We start from the raw sequence: 17,838 nt of genomic DNA, 5'->3' as shown, positions 1-17,838 counted from the left end.
TAAACTCCGAGAGTTTTTTTATCATTTAAAGTTGAAAACCGTTTTTAAAAATACTATACAAAGTAGAAGCATATAAAAAAGCAAAAACCAGGAAACCGAAACTGAGTTTTGATCAAATGATGACGTCACGGGTGCTGTAGCAAAACCCATCGTGTGCACATTGATTGGCCAAACTGGTGACTGCAAGGGCTTAGGTCATTATTTGTCTGCAATGAAAAGCCAACTTCAAAATTTTGTCCTTCAGCAAACACAGAGCAAATATCGACCGCCATGCGTCAAGTGACGTCACACACACAAGACTGCCCACAAAAATTTCCTCGAATGAGGCCACAAATTTAGAAATTTGATCAACATAAGCTCTTGCCAATCTTTATAAGGAGCAACGTCACAAAGGAAGCAAGCTAGCCAATAACTTTGTTCCCCACCCTGATAAAATAGGGGGCATTAACTTGAAGTGATCACATATATATTGCTCTAATGAAGTAATAACAGCTACCAACCTAGCTCTGCACAACTCAGGCAAGGCAGTAAATAAAAGACAGACTTCGTTTCACCTTTATTATAACTACACAATGCTTAAAGGTGGTTGCTACTCTGGCAGACTAGCAACTTTCTCTTTAGTGGATTCCTTCAGTTGCGGGTAGTAGTCATTGTAGTCATAACGTCGAAATGGCACTTGGTACTTGATCAAACCTTAAACGAAGAGGGAAAATAAGCTTATAAGTGTGTACAAGTTAATAACACCACTTCAAATGAAGCTATTGCTTTTCAGCCTATTATGCACTTAATTAGCTGTACCTTTATTTAACCATCTTTTCCTTATTTACTTTGAAGTCTTCTAAGATGCACTAGTTCAGTACAAACATGCCACTCCCTTTTGTAAACATAAAATAAAAATAAGGTGCAGATGGAAAGTGACACAAGAAAACATCACACAAGACATGTTACAGCGTCACACAATGGAATATTTTTTTTTCCCATTGCAAGCACACAGCTGGTAGTGCATAGATAAAAATCAAGCGAAGAAATGCTACCTTACAAGATAACTAAAATTTAATGCTGTCTTCCTAGAGCAACATAAAAAGGCTAGGCTAGAATGGAGAAAGTGAACACCATTAATGGGTCAATGGAAGTTTATTTTAGTTTAGAAAAATATCAGTTATGAAGAACCAGTTTTGTAGGTGTTACCAAAAATAAGTAACTAAATGCGTTACTCGTTACGCTAAAAAAAAAGGAACGCGTTACCGTCCTACGTTACCTACAAAAAAAGGTAATGCGTTATTGTTACCATTAGCAAAAAAAAAGTACCGCATGTTACTTTACCGTTACTTCATGGCCATGAATTTTAATTAGTCTTTGCCTTATGAATTTACGATAACAATTTTATAAAGCTCACAATTCACATAAATTTTCTGGCCCAAACAAGATTTTATGCAAAATCCTGATTTAACGAGAATATTTTGCACAAATGTGCAGGAGCTTAGCAATGTTTTAACGGCTTAAAGTTGCCTGTAGAGTTACATGTGATGGCTTCTAATTCTGTAGCACATGGTGAAGCCATTTTCTGAATGTGACATTAAACACAATATGACATTTCGTCATCAATTCTAACTTCACAAACAAAACATCGCTGAACTCTCAACAAATTTAAGGTAATTCTGAAAAATGTAGTGTTCCAAAATTCTCCGCATGCTTCCACTCTTCAGAGAGTTGTGTGTGTGAGTGGTTTGGAAAGGGGAGGTAGGTCAAGGCAAGTGTGTGAATGCGTGTTCGTTCATGTGTTTTATGGCTATTCTGTCTTTTAAGGCAAAAGCCTTTAATGGCTCATACTCCCGTCTGTCCGCCCGCTGCTACATCTAGCGCCCAGGGTGACTTATCGACGAGCGCAGCTGCCAGAATATTAAGGCGGAGACCTTTAATGGCTCATGCTAGCGTCCGTCCGTTCGTCCATTGCGCACTTCAACTCGATAAGAAATCTTTAGAGCACGATGAGATTCGAACCACAATACTTTCGTTCCACATTCAAGCATACTAACGACTACGCTACTTCCTGCCAACGCATGTGTAGTACTCCTTGTCTAGGACGCTGGAGAGCGTTTGCAGAAAGGCTTCGGATGAGACGGATGCCTCCCAAATGCCCTCCAGTGTCTCCAGCACTGAATATTCACAAACAATTGTGTACTTAACATCTTCCCCACGCATCAGTGACACAAGCAGCAATACTGCCCAAAAGGCTTTCGCCTCACCGCACTTTGGGTCAACAAAGTGCCCCCCTGAACCTTCTTTCTTTAGTTGGGTGCGTTGTCAAGGGCAGGTGTTTTCTGGCATGCATGCGAGCCGCAACAAGGGTCGTCGAGAGCACCTGTACATTTTGTTTATTTAGAACATCACTTTAGGTGCTCTGCAATTTTTTTTTCTAAAAAAGAGGGCGGAGACGGTCACGATTTTAACAAACAGTAACTAGTAATGTGACACCTCATGCTACCGAAAAATGTTAACGTAAGTATGTTACCCGTTACAGTACCGAAATGGTAACGAGTACGTTACTAAGTTACCAAAAAAATTAACGCATTACTGCCAACACTGTGAAGAACACTTTAAAGTAAGTATAACCATGAATATTATTTGCATATGGCAGCACATCTGCTCCACCTTCCAACTGGTGCTGCATAGCACGTCCGACAACAGCAGCCTAACAACTTGCATGAGGGCTATGCAACACAGTGCAACAAAAAGATGTATGTGGCGTGCACTAGCTGTAATGGCTACATCACCACAGACTCCCATGTTGGAGGCCCAGGGCTTAAAGGGCCACAGAAAGGGGTGTTTGAGCTTAGTTTTAAAATGCTTGCACTATGTAGAGTACAGGCCACCAAGCATCCATGCCACGTACAAGACCTGAAAATTTACAATACATTTTTAAAATTTCCCGCTTTCACACCTCGTGGCATCGCAGCCAGCCAGAGGAGGTAGGGGAGGGGCCGAGTGGGTGGGGTCAGTGGAGGAGCACCGCTGTTTTGGCATGCGAGAGGAGAGGGAAAGGCGCGAAGACGCGGAAGTTCAAATTTGTCTGCATATAACTCAGCTTCCACAAAACGCATTTAAAAAAATTCTTCCTGGAGGATAATTGCGAAGCGGTATCCTACCCAGCCATATCACAACTTCATTGAGAGCCCCTTTCTGAGACCCTTTAATGTGAAACACTAAAACTACTCATCTGTTTGGTGACAAAAACAGTTTGCACAACATTCTCAAATGTCCTAATCTTCCCCAACCAAAAGTTTTCTAGGCAAGGCATCAGCTCCACAAACACCCCTCCCTTCCTCCTGAATGGATGCTTTGTTAATCACGAAAAATGCCTTGGGATCAACATGATACTCATACTGAAATCAATGTCCTCAAAAAATAACTTTTTCTAAATGTACAAAATGAGTAGAAAAATGAAAGGAACAATGTTTAGCAGTAGCAAATTCTGTCAATTCAAATTCCCTTCTCTGCATCTTCACTGCTTGCACCTTCCTCCAAGAGCTATGGTTGATTGCCCCTGTCTGCAGTAATCCTACTGTCATCCCTGCCTTGAGCAGCAGTGCCAGAGGCCACACTGAGATGCACAGGCACTGGCATCAGAAGGGTGGCTGCTGTATGACAACATAAATCAGATTAGAAAGCCACTGCTCAAAACAAAGCAGAGCTTACTAAGTGCTCTGTTTATATGGGCTACACACTCATAAAATTACTATGTAACTATGCTGACATGTTCCCAGTAATCTGTTCAGTTATAGAAGTGTGGTAACTCACCATGCTTAAAGGGTGGTTCAGGTCCACACTTTAAGAAACTTATAAATAAAATCTAACCAGTGGATGTCAAGCCACTTTTGGCAGTAAAGCTGCCTAGAAAAAGCCTTGCTGTCTGATTAACTGTACCATTAAAAACTGTGTTGTTGACGTTCATATGTGGAAATTCTTGTTCCAGGGACGTCACAGTGAACTTCCTGGCACTGGAGTGAACACTGATGAAGATATAGAGCATGTAACCTTGGTAATAAGATTCTATTTAGTGCTTTTTTCTGTGCTCTGCGATAAGTCTTTGTTAATTTCCCACCCAAACCTCACAGTGTGTATGCAATAGCCACAGAGCACTGCATTAGCCTATATCATCATATCTGCTAAGTCTGTGGATCCATGAGATATATCTTGCACAATGAGAGAGATAAGCTAGATCTATGTCCAGATCAACAAACTGAGCAATGAAAATGATATATCACAGCACTAGACAAATAACTAGGGAACTAATAAAGTTTTGCTTGAAATTAATGCTATTCAAGGCATACATAAAAGACATATTTTGGCGCAACACAGGTGGAAATGTGTGGACTGTATCAGTGCTTATGATTACAGCAGCAATTTTCTGACGTTCAAGAGGCCATTGCATGTCAGGTCATGTCGGTATAAAATTAAGAACAAACCACATTTTTCTTACAAAAGAAAACGTTTAATGCAGGAAACAGGTGTCACTGCTAAATTAGACAAGGGCTCTGCCAAAAGCGCCTCCAGGTATTACCACAGTTCGAATCCTATGCATGAGACTAAAGCTACTGAACTCGTCATAGAATTTATTATGAACTTTGGATAGCATGATCTTGCAAAGAGCATTTGACAGGAACATTGCAGCTTCTTAACAGTGATTAGCAAAATGCTAGAATAATTAGTGTCAATTTCAAGTCTGTTCTTCACTGACTCTACACACACAAAATTCAATATTTTGAACAATTGAAACTTTCTGTTCCCTGAAAAATTGAAGTTTACTAATTTTTTGTTTTTCACATTTTGTGCTTGAAATAAAACATGAAAAAGCACTAGAAATGGTCATTACTGTAATAGCTAGGAATGCCTTAAGTTCGCCTGTTGCAGACTATATCACATCATATCCAACATCTACCAAGAACCCGCATCAAGCAAACAGCATTTTTTAGTATGATCTGCATAATGCTAATAAAATGTTCAGTCTTGAAAACTGCAATTCCAGTGAAGCTGTTCTGCCCATGCATGCCATTACACTACAGTTCTTGCACCCCATGTGCCACACTGCCCATATCCAGTGTGCACTACAAAAATTTGCAACCCAAGTTGGGCAGGCTTTGAACCTACTGCCACTCTTTGCTTGGGATTTCCAACTGCAGTGAACATAGCTGAAAAAATATTTAACCTCACTTGTTTTTATTTCCTGATTAAGCCCCAGCTTCAGCTTCAAACTGCCACACTTGCTTGCTCACTTGTTCAGTAAAGGTAGCTTAACACATTCACATGATGGTTAAGGTGGCAAAAGCTATATATTTAGAATAATTATTCTAGGTGAACTGCAACTGCAGCAGGCATGTTGTGAAGGTGCGCTTTTATTAGGATAAAAGCCTTCACTTCATCCTGTGCGAAGCCTGCCATCTTTCAAGGAGTGTGGCATACGGAAAGCTTCTTTGAATGACTTGCAGTAGTCATAAGCATACAGAACAGAGAAGACACCAAAAAACTTATTAAACGGAAGAAAAGTAAGAAATGAACTCCCAGACTTTTTGTTCTCGCCTCAAACTGAAGAAGTGATCGCTCCCCACCTCTCATACCCCCAACGTGAGGGAACAGCAATAAAAGACCAACTTCTCTCCTTTGGAATGAGACAGGAAGCAAGAAAGATATCTGTACATCTATAACATTTGCTCACCTAGATCTTTGGCTTTCAAGATGGCCAGATCAAGCTCAAACTGTTTCCTTCGACACAATCCTGCAAGCAGAGAATAACCCTTGTAACACAGTGCTGGCACGAGAAAACACGAGTACAGATAAATACAGATTTTTACCATATTACAGACACGACGGACAAAGTGCTGGGCTATCAGAAAAATTAGGTAATAGAGGAAATCTTTTAGTTCCTCTTAAAAAATTCGGTGTACAAGAGGCTTCGGATTGTCAAGTTTAATCTTCGAGAGTTTTGTGGATGATAATACATGATATTTCATTTTTTTTCGCATTGGGATGAAAATCAAGTTCTATTCAGCACTGCAATGGACCAACCGCACGTCCCTTACATCCTTACGCACATGACAAGCTTTGCATCTTGCTTAATGATTGTAATCTGAGAGTGGATCACATCACCCAAAGACTGTGTAATTTCCAGTAACGTTTATGTAGGAAGATATGCACCTGCAACTAAATTCTTTGGAGTCCCCTTCAGCAAAATCACCACTAGCAAAACACTCACCAGTTTTGTTTGGCTTGAGCGTTTCTCCTGTGTGTGTGGAAATGAACTGAGTCAGCAATTTGGTATTCTGGAAGAGAAAAAAATAAAGGGGCAAAAATTATCATAACTGCCCATCACAGACTTAAAATATGCAGCGGTAGTGACGCAACACCCAAGCTCGTGACTTCACTGGTGAAAGAAAACAGAACCACATCAAAGCTACGCATAAATGGCAATGTGATCACAATATGCTGTGCGCCTTTTTAAAAGGTGCAGGAAAGTTTTCAATATGGCTGGCAAAAGTGAACTGCATAATTTCAGTGCTTTTATTTACAGATGAAAGCTTTGAGGCCTAAAAATAGAATATCAATCTAAATGTCTTCACATAGCCCCCCAAAATCCATAAACTCATATCTGCAATTATTTGTTCTTTGGGATAATGACATTACATTCTGACAATGTGTTAAATGTTAAGAAAGAATCTTTAGTACAGCAATATTAAACCAAGCTGTCTATCTACACAATGATTTGAAACTAGCTTCCGAAATTTTTTTCTTTTTACATAGTTGAAAAAACTAGCTGGGGTTTAACTCCGCTTAAACTGATGTGTGACGTGCGAAAGGACGGTAAAGTAAACGGTGACGCCACAAACGACACCACAGCAACGAGATGGCGCAAATCTCAAAGCTGTCAACTACTTTATCAGGGCTGGCCCGGACTAAATTTTTGGCAATGACCCGGGCCAAATTTGGAAGTCATCATTGCGTCGGGCACGCTCAATTATGGATGGACATCGATTTAGGTCCAAATCGTCCAAGGTCGAATTTTGGGGGTCGCCCGGGCCAAAATTTCGGAAATAACCAGGCCAAATTTGGAGGTTGCCATCGTGTCAGGCATGGTCAGTTATGGCTGGACATCCACTTTGATCCAAATCGGCCAAGGTCAAATTTCGTGGGTGGCCCGGGCCAAATTCTTGCCGCTTGGAGTCACGGCTGCTATGGCAATGAGCCATCCACAAGCAAGATGCACAACCAAGATTTTTGCCAAGCTCTGACGATCGTATGAGTGCTTTCACACTAAAAAAAAAATGTGATGCTGAAACTTTATCATCAAATGTCATAAAAGAACAAAGAACACTTCAACACAAATACTATATCAAGTCTTCTACAGAGACTGGGACAACTAGATGCACCATATGTAGCCATAATTAGAGCCAGGAACAATTCTACACACGCCTTGAAGCTCTGTCTGCTCTAGCCGGCCATACTAATTGAAGGTAAACAGTTACTTCAAAATTTCTGCTCTCAAACCTAAAGAAATTCAAGTTAGGTGAGCCCAAATGCAGCTGCTAAGCAAAGCTTTGAAGTTGATGATGATGATGATCATGGATTTTTATGGCGCAAGGGTATCTATAGCCAAAGAGCGCCATGACACAAGCTTTGAAATTGTTCAACCTGAAGACAGTAAACCTCCAAAGGCAGTATCAACAGTGCTCCACAGATTGAGGCCTAATGTGTCAAAGAGCAGCACCATACAGTGCCTGAAGAACACTAAAAGATACAAATGAAAACAGAAAGCTATGCTCCACTGATAGATTAACCTTTCGGAACAATGCCATAACTTCTTTTAATGAAAAAATCACTGTGTAGCTAAAAAAAACTGCAAATGAAGTCGCCACCTTCCTCTCCCTTTTACATCCCCATGTTACAAGGGTAGTGTTGCATCATTTTTATTATGTATAAACCTCTGAGCACTCAATGAATCAAAGAAGATAAACGAAAATGAACCTGCTCGGCCCGCCAATCAGACAGACAGCCCTTTATTAGAATATTTATCAACAAAAAAAGGATGCCCTGCTACTGTTTGCCATTCTGCATTTTATGCTTTCAGACATGGCAGCGTCGCGCAGGTTAAATGCTGCGGCGCAGGTAAACTGCGCAGCATGCGAAGCAATTCTCACTTCACATTCCTGTTAACTCGGCAGTGCTCACTGCACAGCTTTCCCCCTATTTCCACACTATTTGTCTGTACTTGCCCATCAAAATAACGTTGCACATGAAGACAATGAACCAACCATAACAAGGGAAGGAAGGGAAGGGAAGAATCAACTTCCCTGGGTATAGTTAAAGCAATTCTTGAGAGGTGTCATTACCACACACAACTATCTGGCTTATTCACATCTTGTTTTCAGTGCAAATTACATATTTGATATTTCGAGGCACTAATCTCTAAATCTAGCTGGACTTAGTATTCCCTTCAAGTGTCCCTTTAACAAAATAGATGTCATCACATTGAATCATGACTTCTAGAAGTTGACGTCTCGTACAGTGTAGCCAGACCTCCAAAGTTTCGTGTTGAAGAGCAATTATAATGTTGCTGTGATAACATGAAGCCTTGGGGCTCTACATGTTTCCAGGCCATGATTCCATACTCAATACTACAAAATATTACCTCAGGCATGCAGACATTTATCATATTTAAGCAATCCACTGTACTAATACATCCATCTGCATCAAAACCATTTGAAAGCAGCCGTGCAACCTTGACTACAACAGATGGACGATGCTGCAGACTATACAGTAGAACCCCGCTGTTATGTTCCTCACTGCTGCGTCTTCCCGGCTGTTACATTGTTTTCGTCCGGTCCCGGCATAGCTCCCATAGGATCCAATGTATTGGGTACCCCGCTGTTACGTTGTAGCTGTGAAAACGTTCCCGCATGATACGTCACAACCTGGCACACCGAACCCGGCCGGGCAACGCGCGCCAACCACCATTTTGACGAGTCTTGGCCAGGCTTGGCTACGGAATTGGCTACAAGACCATGGCCTCCGAGATCACCCCCTTGCACGCGCGTGTGTAATCTCGGAGGCCATAAAAAGCAGCACGCGAGTTGGAGAGATTGCCACTAGATGGCCACTGCCTCGTCAGCCGAAGCGAGTAAAACCCGCGGGCCCGCAGCAATCCACTTTCTTGTTTGTGCGGTTCAACCCATCCGAGTCGTACGTGTCCTTCCATCAACAGCTACGCTGCCTACGCCTCGTCGGGCCTCGCTAACGCCACGAGCGATTTATCGTCCTTTGATGGCGTCACGCAAGCGCAAGGCGCTTTCCCTCGAGGAAAAGCTGTATGTTCTCAACGCAGTCGACAGGCAGCCAGCGCGGAAAGAGTCAATACTGGACGCTATGCACTACGTCGCTTCAGTGTGAACTGCAGTGAGCGCGTCAACTGCACAGCACTGCTTCGCGCGGTGTGGCTTTCGCACGGACGGCGGAGAAAAAACTGCCACGGAAGCTGAAGAGACAGAAGCAGCCTCTCATGATCAAGAGCTGAGTGAAGCTTTGAATGCGCTGGGTGCCACCCGGGAGTCACGTATGACGACTATGTCGCCGTGGATGCTGCTGTCGTGACGTCCGAGTGTCAGAGTATCGCCGAGATCGTTGCAGACTCGGTCACGAGTGAAGCCTCAGACTGTGATGACGACGAGGAGCACGAGCCGCATGATTCCGGGGAGTTGGCGGACCCGAGCTTTGGAGAAGCCGTCGCGGCTCTGGACCTCCTCCGCAGGTACGTCGCACCTCAAAGCGACGCTGAGAGCAATGCGGCTTTCCAGGCCATCGAGAAACGCGTGGTGTTTTCCAGCGAGCGGAAAAAACGGCAATCGACCATTCTCGATTTTTTTAAGACCTAAGCTCACTTGATGTCAAAATAAATTGTTTCAAGGCAAAGCTGCACTGTTTTCATTAATTTTCGGACCTTTCCTCACTGTTGCGTTTTCCCAGCTGTTACGTTTTTTTTTCGCGGTCCGGTGAAAAACGTATGAACGGGGTTCCACTGTATTTGCTTATCCTTCTTTCTGATGATTATGAATGTCTTCATTTATGATGCTTTCAAGAATTGTTCTCCTTATTTCTTCCGGGCTTCGTTTAAATTTAGTTTGCATGATAGACCTGAAGTTGAAAACTCCAAGCTTCATTTTTTGTTGCATGTGACTATATGAATGGCAACACTTGTGATGGCTCAATGTATCAGAGCGAACACCAAAAACCCAGCTACTGCACTGAGTTTTGCTTCTTGTTTCTGATGCGCTGTTATGGTGATGTCGCACATCACTAACACCTGCATGTTAACTTCAGTTATGAGTCTCAAATTTCTCCCAAAATTAGGTACAGCAATGGATGCTGACAGCAATATTTTCAATTTCTATTCACAAAATGAAAACAACTGTTGTTGTAAACATTGTTTTTAAATAGTTCACATTTCTTTGTTATTTCATTATGCAGAGGATGCATTTGTTTTGAAAAGAGAAATTTTCTCCACGTCTGGGCTTCTGGCCTATTCACTCATTTTCTGAGCTCAACCCTGCCGACTTCCATTCTCCCCCATGGCTATGTAGAGAGGAATATGTAGAGGAAGAAAAAAATATTGGAAAAGAATTTTAAAAAGTAAGTATCAGTAAATTTCCACCCTATCTGAAGAAACATCAACTCAAGTACGTAGATAGCAACTGCAACAGATGAATTTCAGATTTTCTACATGTGTACTCACAGTGTGATGAACAACAAGGTACTCATCTCTGCACAAAGGACAAGGATTACCAGTGGCAATCATGCCTTTCTTCTGAAAATCAAGACAGAAATGAATACATGAGCTTTTGATCAAAACAACACCAGGATATTTCAAAAGAAAAAAATTTCTAAAGTACCAAGTAGGAAAATGGCTACACAAAATTTCCAACACATAAACATTTTGTACATGGAACACAGGCATCTACTTAATCTTATTCTCATAACTGCAGTAAGATGTCCCTCCTTTTCACTAACATTAGAATCTTTCCAAAGGGTGATGCACTAAGCAGCTCCATTCGATATTAACCTCTTAGTACTATCTAAAACCTGGTTAAACTCATCCTTTAATATAACTGAAATTAAGTGACACTGTCCGAAATTTAACATCCTCAAAAAGGTGGTGGCATTTTGCGCAAGCGCTCATAACAGTCTGCTCTGCTTTTCAACTTCCCTGCTAGAAATTCTGTTTATGTGATGCAATGCTGCCCACCTATCTATTATCCTTAGAATTTGCTACCACCACTTGCCGGACACTGATAATGCATTTATCTCTCAGTTTCATGGCACCCTGCATGCTGTAACTTCCAAATTTCCTCACGCGACCATCTTCTAGTCAGGTGACTAATTTTCCATCCATTAAATGGTCAGCCCTTGCTCTTACAATAAAGCAAACAATCGTAGATCCCCTGGTTCACATATATATAACATTGGGATTACTGCTATTGGTAGATTCGCCAACCAGGCTGACAGCCCGTGCTTCTAATATACTTGATCTTATGTTAACATCCCATCCTGGTGGTCTTTCTTCCAGCTGCTTAGATGTTATTAGTGACCACCCAGACATTCACAGAACATTTCGTTGCAGGTGCAAAATTCATCCCACCACTACTAAAGCTATACTCTAAGTGAAAAAGGTGATGACATGTTTATAAATCTGAACTTAGCCATTTCTGTCAGTCACATCTTTAGGGTTTGAAAGACAGACAAATGAATTAAACTAGAAAACTTTTAAAAACAAAATGCAAAACCTAACCAAAAAGCATATTCTTTTAGGGACAATTTGTGATTGTTCATCACGATGGTTTCCTTCAGCTCTTAAACCGAGTTAATTTGTTTGCAAGACGAGTTTTTAGAACAGGAATAAGTCAAAAGCAGTATAATTGAGATAACTGAGACTCTGAAACCAGTGTTGAGTCATGATGTGAAGATATGAGGTCTCGAAAGAAACTGCACAATTAAGCGAATTAAATTAGAAAACTTTTAAAAACAAAATGCAAAACCTAACCGAAAAGCATATTCTTTTTGGGACAATTTGTGATTGTTCATCACAATGGTTTCCTTCAGCTCTTAAAACGAGTTAATTTGTTTACAAGACAAGTTTTTAGGACAGGAATAAGTCAAAAGCAGTATAATTGAGATAATTGAGACCCTGAAACCAGTGTTGAGTCATGATGTGAAGATATGAGGTCTCAAAAGAAACTGCACAATTAAGCATCTGGGAGGATGGATTTTTTTTTTCGGTGCAATCTTGGCATGCTCCTCAAACAAAATCTGAAAATTTTAACCCCCCCCCTGATAATATTTCCTGCCTAAAGATGATAAGGTTCCCCACCAGCAACATTTACTAACACTTTCTCAAGACTTAACAAACACTTATCTATTTCACTGGATCAAAGATTATCTCACTACTTCGCTACAGTCTGTTCATGTCGATGAACACTTCCAACCTGTTTCCTGTTGTTTCCAAAGCACCGTACTTAGCTCTCTTCTTTTTCTTATATAGATTAATGACTTCCTTAACTGCACTTCCTCTAAAGTTAATTTTTTGCCACTCATTGTGTTATCTATAATCACATTCATAACCCTACTAATAATTTAACGCCGCTGTGCTGGCTCAGTGGTTATGTTTAAGGTTCCTAAGTTTCTGAAGCAGAAAATTTGAAATTCCATGAACTGGGAAAAAAATCTGCGAAATTCCACAGAAGTCGTTGAATAATCCTTCGCACAAGCACTAGTTCACGCCAATGCACTCTGAGGGCACCACAGATTCGTGACACAGCACTTGGCGCAAATGCTAGTTTGCATCGCTGTGCAGAGGGTGCCACGAATCTGGTTGAGCAGGGAACAAGTTAAAACACATCTTAGGGGGGTTATTTAAGCAATGAACACACAACTTCACTGTGATTTGATTGCTGTTTGACATGCCTTGAAGTTTGCGTCACCGAACATGGGCAATGGATATAGCTAATAGCACTGCATACTGATGATATGAAAGAAAAGAGGCATAACAATGCAACAATATAAAAACATGAGGTGAACAGCTGGTGCTACTAGCTCCCTCAAAAGGGTACTACCATGTCGGCCAACCAGTGGCACAGCCATCACTTTTGTACATAGTTTACATGCCTGGCATGCCTCGCTCATGTTCGCAATGCCCCCCCCCCCCCCCCCTTTCCTTCTCATTCTATGCTTTTATGAATAAGCAATGGGAACACTGAAGTTCTGCTCACACTTTTGTTTGCCGTTTTTCATCCATGCTGGCAGCTCCAGCCATAGTTACAATATAGGCTGTCTGTAGCAGGTTGCAAATGACTATGGCAAGCTGAGAACCTTCCGCAGATCACCTCACACATCCTCCAGCTCATTTCACTTTCTCCAACAAGCCTGACTGACATGAATGGGTCAAGATTGTCCCCAGTATGTGCGCTGAGAATATCAGGGCTCAGAGAAGCCCAAGTCTACACACTTCTCAACACCATAGGGTGCCACACAAGAAAATCCCCAGTACGCTCAAGTTTTAGAATCGAGATCGTAAAAGCTACACCACACTGATGATGATGACAGTGATTTTTTATGGAGCAAGGACATCTGCGGCCAAAAAGTGCCATGGCACAAGGTATTTTTCCTTTGCTCAAGGTGGGGTCAAGGACCCATTTCCCAAGCATTTCTCCCTGATTAAGCCAAGCACCAGGCCAGGGGAAAGCTCGTACCCACTGTATCACCGGTGGCTACCCAGCGGCACTGGGGTCGAACCCCGCACCTCCCGCATGCAAGGCGGATGCTCAACCACTGGGCGACCATTGCGGTACCACACTATATTGAAGACAAAACTTAACCATCATTTCCAGCAAGTTGAAAACACCATCTATATAAAAACATCAACTGCCACACGAGAGGTCCAAATCCAGAAGGCATGTACCAGTACATATCTGCTTTCTAAAGTCTTCAATAAAGAATTTAATGATATAATGGAACATATGGAGAGAAATTATTTTATCCTCACGCTTTAAAAGAAAGCACTTAAAAAAGTCTCCAAATGCTCTCTAACCTCACAAATAACACAATGTTGCCAAAAGCCCGACTGTGTGAGACTGTGCATAACAAGAAGAACCCCAGAGCAGCAATGAAACTCATGAGGACTCGCTGGCTCATCCAAACAAAACCTCAATGCACTTTTAAAAGGTAAGAAGGATGGTTAGCACGAAACTGCACAGAGACCCCTATGTCTAAGTAAGGGATACCAAAGTGGTGACAGAAATTGTTTCTTCCAGAACCGGCAGCCAAACCCGCAGCTGCATCAAATGAGGACATTTCACTGAAGTCTGCCAAAAGGCCACTTTCAAAAAGTCTTTTGCAGTCACTTAACAGGGCAGTGATGACAAAGATGCTTGGTTTCTTATCAGTTCAGACACCTTGAACTAAGGCTGCTTTGTGGAGCTTCTCATGAACGGTGTACCGTTCCAGAAAAAGTCAACTCAGGAGCCAGACCACCTGTTGTTCCAGCTGCATTTTCAAGCACTTTCACCTAAGTTGGAGCATGCCAATACAGTACTAAGTGGCCCTAGCAGAAAGCACCTTCATGTCTACAAGAAATTTATAGCTGGTACTCTCAAATGGTCAGAAGAGACCTGTCAACAACTCTACATCATGGATTTGCTCTAATTTGCCTTCTTTGGCTCTCAGCCATCACAGTACTACGAATTATGAAGTTTGTCAAGGTTGTCTCCACAGACAGCTTCAAATGAGCTCCATAAAATAAAGGCACAAAGAATCATCCATCACGAAGAAAAAAAATGATGAAATGGTGTGCAGACATGGCTCCAGTCCTCAAGCAAAACATTCACGGAGTCTGCATAAAGCCCACGAGAGAGAGAGAGAGAGAACTTTTATTTCTCAGCTCATGTACGAGCCTACTATAGACCGAATGAGGCACAATGCATTGGTCCACCTAAAATAGCCCATTCTACTGACACTAATATGGCACTGGCCTTATTCAGGAAACGCTGGTTTTCTCAGAACAGGATGCAAACTACGAATTTGACCAGATCAAGCTTGCTCCTGATTCAAAAGACCTAACTAACCATGTTCATGACCCACACAAAAGATTTTGCATCATACACCTGCCATTTAGCATCGTGTCCACCCTAAGATTTTTTTTTGCTAGAAGGCCAAAGTGCTTGCAGGCCTGCAAGTGGTTGTCAACATCATGAATGATGTTCTGTCTCCTCTATGGTAAATGTACAAAACACAAACTTCTAGTGGCACAGCACTGCCAGAAACCGAGTTGGAATCACCTAAAGTCACGACAAGCCCATTATTTTCAACATAAAATTAAGTTTTTTTTGGACCACGTCAATAAGAATGACATTTAACTGGATCCATGAGAGCTACATGCAAAACAAACACCATGATCCACCAGAAGATGCCACACCTCAAGAATAAACAATTCTTCCTCCATCACGAGGCCACTCCATAACCTAATGCACAAAAACTATAGCCTCGTTACCAATATGTAATACTATTCTCAGTGAGGGGTGTTAGCAATCGACTGGCAGACACACTGAGCTACTACCTACAGTAATGGCTTTGGGATCGGTGAATTCCGTGGTAAGATTTGAAATGTTCTGCTCTAAGTCTCTGTTTTAAAACACAAGGCCAATACAAATCTTGTGGTTGGTGGAAAACCTTCCAACTGCGGTAGCAACATCCAGCATTAAAGGGACTATGCAATAAATTAATTGAGATTACGTAAAGCAGACGAGAGATAGGCATTTCATCACTCGTCGCCCCAACGCAAGAATTTTTAAGCTAGCATCAATAACACCGAAGATATAGACGATTAAAAATTATGCTCCTCCTCTCCCCCCTCAACTCGTACACACGGGGCACCAGACAAAAATAAAAAAATCAGCTCTGGGACTGGGCCCTGCCCATGATACGTCGTCCGCTGAGGTTCCTTTTGCAACTTCCGATTGTCGCTACTAGCACCCCAGCAGCAGCGTCGGCGGCGTGATTGCGGTGCGCGTCGGGTTTCTTTGCTTGTCGCCTGTTGTAGTTAGCAGTAATGGGCCCGGACCTCAAGGCTCGACTGCTCGCTCTTACGGCCGCGATGGGCATCGAGCCCTATGCGTTCACGCCGTACCGGCTGCACGCCAGCGACAACAGTAGCGACTCGGCGAGCCACTGTCAGTGGCTCCGGAACTACCAACAGAAGGAGGCGGCAAAGGAAAATTGAAACCATATGCGCGAAGGCAATGCTGCTTGCCAGAGAGAGTCGCGCAACGGCACGAGCAGACGATTTTCACGGCTACCGGAAGTGCGCCCATGACGTCGTGGCTGCCGTGGCTCCAGCGAATGAGAGCGTGTGGTGGCCTGGCGACGTCATGGGCAGATTGACGTCTTTTTTCACGATTTTAGTTTCAAAATCGGTCACTACGGGCACACCAATCGGCCCGGGGATTTTAAAAAACATGGTTTTTAAAAATTATTAATAAATTGCCGGCTCAGTTCCGAAGACTCATACTTGGTGTGAATGCTTCTTAGCATCATTTCTAAGCATTGAAAACATTTACAAGCGACTTTTTATTCATTGCATAGTCCCTTTTAACTGTTCACAAAGATCAGTGATGAAGGTTATTGGTCATCAATGTCCTCAAGAAAGTCCCCATGCAATAGGATAGGATTAGACATATTTATGGCTAATTCAAACGTGAGGAATGCTACAATTTGCGCGAAAGTCGCAGTGGGGAAAAAGTATCCGGCCACAATAATGAGGCCACTCTCGAGTTGAACAGCACATACCTTACAGATCGTCATCGTGGCCTAAGAGGACTACGAGTGATGATTTAACAACACCCTGCATGTAGAGATGGCAGCTGCACAGTTATTGGCATGCCAAGTCCCGCAGCTACATTCAAACCCCTCCACTTCACAAGATCGAAGTCAACCAAACAACATGGTCATGGTGACTGTCACACGTGTGACCCTAACAATCTGACAGTGAGTACTGTCACAGAAAAGGAACTGGGTTTGTACAGTTGCTTCAGACACTGCATGGTGATGGTATTAACGTACATTTAGAGTTTGCAACCTGTGCAATTAAGTCGATGGGTCTCTTTCTATGCATATACCACTTGCTTGTAAGTGCCAACCTGCGATTAAGGTATAGTAATGGCAGTGGCCTGCTCTACCAGAAACCGAGTCTGCTTGATGTATATTTACACCTTAAGGCCTACAATGAATGTGACAGTGCAGAGCTCTACAGGTACCCATGCCATGCACCCTTGTGCTGTGCCGAAGTACATTTTATCGAAGGTGCATTTTGGCTAGAATTTGGGTTTAAGGCGACTTTTCAGTGATTTCCTCAGGATGCAAGAATCGAGTGAAATCAGGTTTTACCCCAAAACGAAGGGTACTAATTATATACCACAGCTTTTTCTAGGAAATTGATTACAATGCCATTTAACTGCGTAAAGCACTATTTTTCGTTTAAGACATTGGCTTATGCTACATGGGAGACCATTATTATACAGTCTATAAGTATATGACGAAATGGATTATGATGAACGTCTTTGTTAGCGCATACCTATCATTAAATATGAGGCTGAAAGGGTCTCTTGTAAAGCGGCCATGAGCTATCCCAGACATTGCAAGGAAACATCATCGGTGCTCCTAACACCACATTGTGGTAACATTGTCGGAAAATGAAAAAGCACGTGCCATTGTCTCTGTCAAGACCATATTCCCTGCACTACAATTGGG

General features: G+C 42.3%; 1 protein-coding gene across 2 annotated transcripts in view; it reads right to left on the bottom strand.

Moving 5' to 3' along the window:
* Window positions 1–532: 532 nt before the first annotated feature.
* LOC144115245 (uncharacterized) overlaps window positions 533–17,838 on the bottom strand; it is a 31,605-nt gene continuing 14,299 nt past the window's right edge. Inside the window, exons 4-7 of one of the 2 annotated variants that reach the window (XM_077649539.1) lie at window positions 10,778–10,849; window positions 6,251–6,317; window positions 5,714–5,773; window positions 533–693 (exon numbers count right to left, since the gene is read on the bottom strand). In XM_077649539.1, the coding sequence (XP_077505665.1) occupies window positions 590–693; window positions 5,714–5,773; window positions 6,251–6,317; window positions 10,778–10,849 (303 nt within the window). In that variant the 3' untranslated portion in view covers window positions 533–589. The remainder of the gene's footprint in view (window positions 694–5,713; window positions 5,774–6,250; window positions 6,318–10,777; window positions 10,850–17,838) is intronic. The other variant, XM_077649538.1, reaches the window with a different exon arrangement.

Source organism: Amblyomma americanum, chromosome 1 (genome assembly GCF_052857255.1).
Source record: "Amblyomma americanum isolate KBUSLIRL-KWMA chromosome 1, ASM5285725v1, whole genome shotgun sequence".
Lineage (NCBI taxonomy): Eukaryota > Metazoa > Arthropoda > Arachnida > Ixodida > Ixodidae > Amblyomma > Amblyomma americanum.
Note: the sequence above shows the minus strand (reverse complement) of the source record. Positions and strands in the feature narration are given on the sequence as shown.